The 6,228-nt window shown below is 39.3% G+C and overlaps 1 protein-coding gene across 1 annotated transcript; it reads right to left on the minus strand.

Annotated features, from left to right (window-relative positions):
* Positions 1 to 2,922: 2,922 nt before the first annotated feature.
* On the minus strand, positions 2,923 to 3,702 carry LOC129605180 (uncharacterized). The gene has a single exon (XM_055514773.1). The coding sequence runs from the start codon at positions 3,700 to 3,702 to the stop codon at positions 2,923 to 2,925; it is 780 nt and encodes a 259-aa protein (XP_055370748.1).
* Positions 3,703 to 6,228: the final 2,526 nt, after the last annotated feature.

Genomic DNA, 6,228 nt, shown 5'->3' on the forward strand with positions numbered 1-6,228 from the left:
AATTAAATTTCAATTAAATTATAATATTCAGTTTACAAAATAATAAAATAATTCAACAAGTATCCTATAATATTAAAATTGTTTCAAGTTGAATTTTTTCTTGCTCATGCATATATTGCCAAAGATAAATATTGTGTTGGTTGGATTTTGCTATCATTGCAAAAATTCTAAACAAAGTAACAAACAAATTGACATGACGCTTTTACAATTTTCAATTCTGTGTAATTTTTTTTCCTTTTATCTTGTTTTTCAGTTGGAAATTCAATGGAAATGGAAAGAAAATGAAAGAAAAAATTTTGTATTTTGACTTTTGAACAAAAAAAGTTTACCATTGTGCAATACTCAATCTTTTTTTGCTCTGGCATTTGTTTTTTTTTTTTTTGTTTATTGCTATCGGGCAATGCAGAAATTCTATAATAGAAGAAAACGTAATTCGAAGGGTAGATAAACAATGATTGTCCTTGCCACGAATAATAACGCTTAACTACAGCTATAACGCTATAATGCTGTTGTATTTTTTATGCATTTCACAAATAACACACTTACACTATGAATTCAATTTATTTTCGTTTTTTTTCATTGCAATATTCTAAAACGTTCAATAAAATAAATGGGGGTCATTTTATACAATATATATATAATAAAAAAAAATGGAGAAAAAAAAATAAAACACTATCTATTGCAATAACTGAAAAGAAAACCAAAGCTTTACCGTATCTTTGTAAACTATTTGCAATATGCAAATGAGGGTTGATTACACGCGATTTCTCTATTTTTTTTCAAATCAGTTCAATTTATTGTAAAAATGCTTGAAGTAATTTGACAATATTAAATTTTTATTGTTGACTTTTTGATTCGGTTTAAATATATTGGAATTAAAGTGTTGTTGAATAAATGCTATGTTTTTTGTGGAGAATAATGAAATGAGGAATTGTTAATCTGTTGAAATTGTATTTAAATTTAACAAAATAAGTAAAAACATAATTGCACACACATCCTCGTATTTAAAACAATGCGTGTGAATGTTGTTATAATACGCCAACTTGTAGAAATTTTCTGATTTTTGTGACAATCTTATTTGAGTTCTCGTTGAAGTGTTCGTAGATCGTAGATTCTAAGGGAACCGAATGGGACAGGAGTAACCCCCCAAGCCACCGCAGCCATTTTTGACTTATTGTAGCCTCCCCACGCTCCCGCCTATAATATACCCGTCCCAACCACAAAGCCGGAGATATACCTAAGGGAGTTGGACAACAGTTCCCGAACACTTAGGGACCCATGTACAAGACAATTGCGGCGCCGAACAGACAGTGCCGGGCAGTCGCAGAGAATCTGTACGGCGGTCTCATCGCCACCCCCACAAAATCTGCACAGGGGGGAGCCCGACATCCCCAGCCTATGCAGGTGGTACTTCACTGGGCAGTGCCCCCTGAATCTCTGCAACTCTGCGGTGAATCCTCTGGAGCGTGTCCCGCCAGTGACGGCCGCATTCCACCGCGAACAGGCAGGCAAGCCTGGCCTCCACGGTGGAAGAAGGCAGACCGCAGAAAGCCCGGCACCCAAATCAGCGTGGCTCTGTTCTCCGATGCCAATTCCATAAGTGCAGCAAGGCAGCCTCATTGCCGTCCGCATTGCCCCGGTCACTCCTAGGCAGGCCAGCCTCTGTAGCTTTTTCAGCTTGGCCCGCACACCCGCCTGCTGAGCCTTACGGCACCATACAATCGACGCATAGGTGACGATGAGCCTAGCAAGGGTCGTATATAGCCACAGTGCTATTCTGGGACTAATTCCCCAGGTCCCCCCGATGAAGCTCCTACACATCCACAAGGCCGCCGTAATCCTCTCGGTAACTCTATCTATATGGGTATTCCAGGAGAGACGATCATCCAGGGTTACCACCAGATATTTCACCTCCCTAAAGTAACTAATACGTTCACCAAACAGAATTATGCTCGTTAATCTATCCCTGCTTCTGCATCTGGTGACGGCGACCAAAGTGCTCTTGCTTGGATTTATATTTAACCCAACGCCTTCGCACCACCTCTCCACAACATGTAAATTTTGCTGTAGAAGATCAGAAATAGTGCTCTCAAATTTTTTTCCCGTACGACTAAGGCCACATCGTGGGCGTATCCCCAGACACGTGCCCCTTAGCCCTGCGGACACCCTTTTGCAGCGGAGATGAAGAGTATATCGTCAGCTATGATGGACTTAATAATCCTATCCTGTAGCATCCGATTAACCCATCTGCTAGTCGTCGCATCAATCCCTCGTTTGTGCAACGACTCACAGATGACATGATATGGGGTGTTGTCAAAAGCTCCCTCTATATCAAGGAAGCAGCCAACCGCCACATCCCTCACTTCCAGTGAGTTTTCAAGGACCTCCACCAGATTCTACAGAGCGAGTACAGTAGACCTTCCCGACTGATAGGCGTACTGAGATTCATGCAAGGGATTGCTTCCCAATGCATCGTCCCGTATAAATCTATCAATCATTTTTTCCATTGCTTTCTAATAGAAAAGAAGTAAGGCTGATTAGACGAAAAGACCTTGGGTGGTTGCTTGGTCGTTTACCCGCCTTCGGAATATACGTCACTTTAGCCCACCATGTCCTCCAAATTTTTCATGCCACGCATAGCTGGCACGAAAAAATTCCAACAGTGCTCTGGCGATATGTTGGAAACCTCTCTGTAAAAATGCAAGATATATCCCGTCATCACCCGGAGATTTGAAGGGCCTGAAAGTGAATCAGCCCATCTAACCCTGTTATAGCACCGGTCCTTTAACCGAAGGGTCTCGGGTTCAAACCCCGATCAGGTCACTATAAAAATTATATTCAATATTATTATAACTTCTTCTTCTTCTTCTTCTTCTTCTTCTTGTTGTAGGCACATTTGCCTGTTTTATCCAATATTCTCTTTTATGGATTTTCATGATCGTGGGATGTAGAGGTCCAGCACTCATGCCACCTTTTAGGAGGTCTGCCTGGGGGTCTTTTGGTGTTGGGCTTGTTGGTCATGGCTATTTTGGGTAGTCGGTTCTCGCTCATGCGGTTCACATGGTCCCTCCAGTAGCGCCGTCTGCATCTAGTCCATCGAACAATATCTTGAATTTTGCATTCTTCTCTTATATCTGCACTTCTTTTTTTGTCAAGCAAAGTGTATCCACAGATCTGCCTAAGAGTTTGCATTTCTGTGGCTCGCAATCTTTGTTTGGTCGATGACGTGTCTGCTCTTGTTTCAGCTGCATATGTCATTATGGGGCGCACGCAAGTTTTGTAAACACGCACCTTATTTTCAATTAGCATATATTTATTTTTCCATATGACATCGCGAAGGTAGCCCGATATTGCAGAGGCCTTTGCTGTTTGAACCTGTGTCTCCTTGTTGTTATCTCGATGGCTCGTAATTTCGACTCCAAGGTATTTGAAGCTCATAACCTGCTCAATTGACTGATCTTCAATCGATAGTTTACATCGAATCGGTTCTTTGGCGATCGTCATACATTTGGTTTTTTCAATGGATATTTTCATGTTGAATGACTCAGCGATAGTTTTGAACTTGAATAATAGTCTTTGCAGATCGTCCTCGTTTTCTGCTAGTAGGACAGCATCATCAGCATAACATATTATTTTAATATCCTCGCTTCCTATCTTATAGCCAGTTCCGAAATCGATCAGTCCCTTAATTATTTCATTCATGACCAAGTTAAACAAAGTGGGACTTAAACTATCACCTTGTCTTATACCGGAAGAGGTTGGTATTTCCTCAGACACATCATTTCTTATTTTGACCTTTGTGTTGTTATTTGTGTACAGTTCTTGGATAACCCTTATTAGACTTGCATGTATGTTATTTATTTGCAGGATCTGAAGTGCGTCTCCCAAACGAACGTGTGAATATGGCATCTATTGTTGATCTGTTTTTCCGGAAACCATTTTGCTCTTCTCTGATGACTACTTTTGATAACACTTCATCATTTATAATTTTCGTGAGCAGTTTTTGAACAGCGCTCAACAACGTAATCCCCCTATAGTTTTTTGGATCGGCCTTTGAACCCTTTTTAAATATGGGAATCGTCAAACTACTTTTCCAATCCAATGGTACTGATTGTGTCTGAATAGCGTGGTTAAACAATTTTACTAACTCATCCGCAAGTGTTGCACCACCATATTTAAGATATTCATTGACAATATCATCTATACCACCCGACTTTCTATTTTTCAATGTTGCTAAATTTTCTAAGATGGTCGTTTTACTGATAAAATAGTCTGATTCATCTGAAGTTTCAAGCTCTTCCGCCAATGAAATTTCTACTACCTCGCTTTCATAAACCTGCATGAAGTGATTTACAAGGACCTCGAGACTTACAGAGGCGTTTGTTACGTAGTCGTTTATGGGTTTTTTTCGATTTCTTATAAAGTTCCATACCTTTTTTTGGCTTCCATACAAATCATATTCCATATCCTTCGTAAACTTTATCCAAAATTCTGTTTTTATTTTTCTAATTTCGCGATTCACCTGATTTCTAACTTTTACATATTTTCGGTAATCGCGTGCAGATTCTGTACATCTGTATGTCAAATAATGTTTACGTTTTTCTTCTGCCAGTTCTTTAACCTTTGCACAAAACCATGGTTTATTATTAGGTTGGCCATTTAAGTTTATTTTTCTAGTTCCTAGTGTTTCATATGCTGCATCTTTAATGTTGCTTTTTAGTTTTGACCAAGCTTCATTGATATCGTCGTTGTTGTTGATCGGATTACTATTGATTTTTTGTTTTAATCTTTCTTCATAAAGGTACCTAATTGATGGATTGCTTATTGACTCTATATTTATTTTATCAATATACTGAGGTTCCTTTTTTTTGTTTGTATTTGCCATCATTCTCATTTTGCATAGAACCAAGCTGTGATCAGTACCAATGTTACCTGAAGCAAGTGATCGTACATCTAATATTTGTGTGGGATGAATATTTCTGTTGGTAATTATATAATCAATCATAGACTTATGTCCTCTTGTGTTACAAAACGTATACTTGTGTTGAGGTTTGTGTTCGAAAAAGGTGTTGTTGATTCGAAGCTCGTTTCTAGCACAAAAGTTATTATAACTTAATATACAATACTAATAAATATTATACAAGTAATTTTCAAATATTCGTAATATTCGATATTAAAAAAAAAAAAAAAAATTAAGAAAAATAAACAGTAAATATTAATAATCTCAAATAATTTATATAAATAAAACTACGGCAGGCTAGTCACCTACCTAGTTAAACTCTATGACGCTATGAAACTATTGCATGAGAAATCATGCACTACCCCTATGCTCCTTCTAGGAGTGAACAAAGGAAAAAAAAAAAAATTTCATGAGTGAGTCTTTATACTCTTCCCACAAACCCGACACCTTGGCTTTATTGAATAGCTTTCTGATCTTTAGTCTAAGCCTTGAAAGCTGTTCATTCCACCACGGGCACTTCCTATTACTCCGCCTTGGCTTAGCGCGGCAGCTCCCATGGTAGGCATTAGTAATAGCCGCCGTCAGAGCCTCGCTGGCCAGTTCGATATCCATCACCGTTCTGACAGAAGCAGGAATGGATCCAATACCATCTATGAGGAGAGTTTCAAATTGACTCCAATCTGTGGATTGGGGTACCCAATAAATTTCTTCTGCCAGGCCCCCGGAGACTATGATATCAAACTTAATCTGCCTATGATGGGACATGGATATCTCATTTGCGACATGCCATCCACCAACCCTACTGCCGATAAACTCAGTGCAAAGGGTGATGTCAAGGACCTCTTCCCTAATTGCATTTATGAATGTCGGCCTATTGCCCTCATTCATAACCATTAATTTATTGCTATATATAAATTCAAGTAGGCACTCACCTCTTTTGTTTATATTACTGCTTCCCCATACGGTGTGGTGGGCATTGGCATCACTTCCTATTATAAGTTGGAAGTTCCTCCTTCCACAAAAGTCCACTAGATCCTTCAGTTTCTCGTCCGGGTGGGCACAGTTTCCCGGGAGGTAGGATGAGCACACAATGAACTCTGTCCAACCCCCGGAAGACTTCACCTTCACCAGCGCAGCTACCTGATCCTTAGAACAGTAATCTGGAATGGGAAAATACGTTAGCCTTTTACTAAACAAAATGCAAGCCCCTAGGCCTATCCCCAATTGTATTATCATACAATAGCTCACCTGTTAGGCCTTTAACTTAA

This window comes from Condylostylus longicornis, unplaced genomic scaffold, assembly GCF_029603195.1.
Source record: "Condylostylus longicornis isolate FDR11 unplaced genomic scaffold, ASM2960319v2 ptg000013l, whole genome shotgun sequence".
Taxonomy (NCBI): domain Eukaryota; kingdom Metazoa; phylum Arthropoda; class Insecta; order Diptera; family Dolichopodidae; genus Condylostylus; species Condylostylus longicornis.

What these genes read in the sequence shown, in the direction of transcription:
- LOC129605180 (XM_055514773.1), bottom strand. Translation starts at nt 3,702, where the DNA reads ATGAATGAAATAATTAAGGGACTGATCGATTTCGGAACTGGCTATAAG.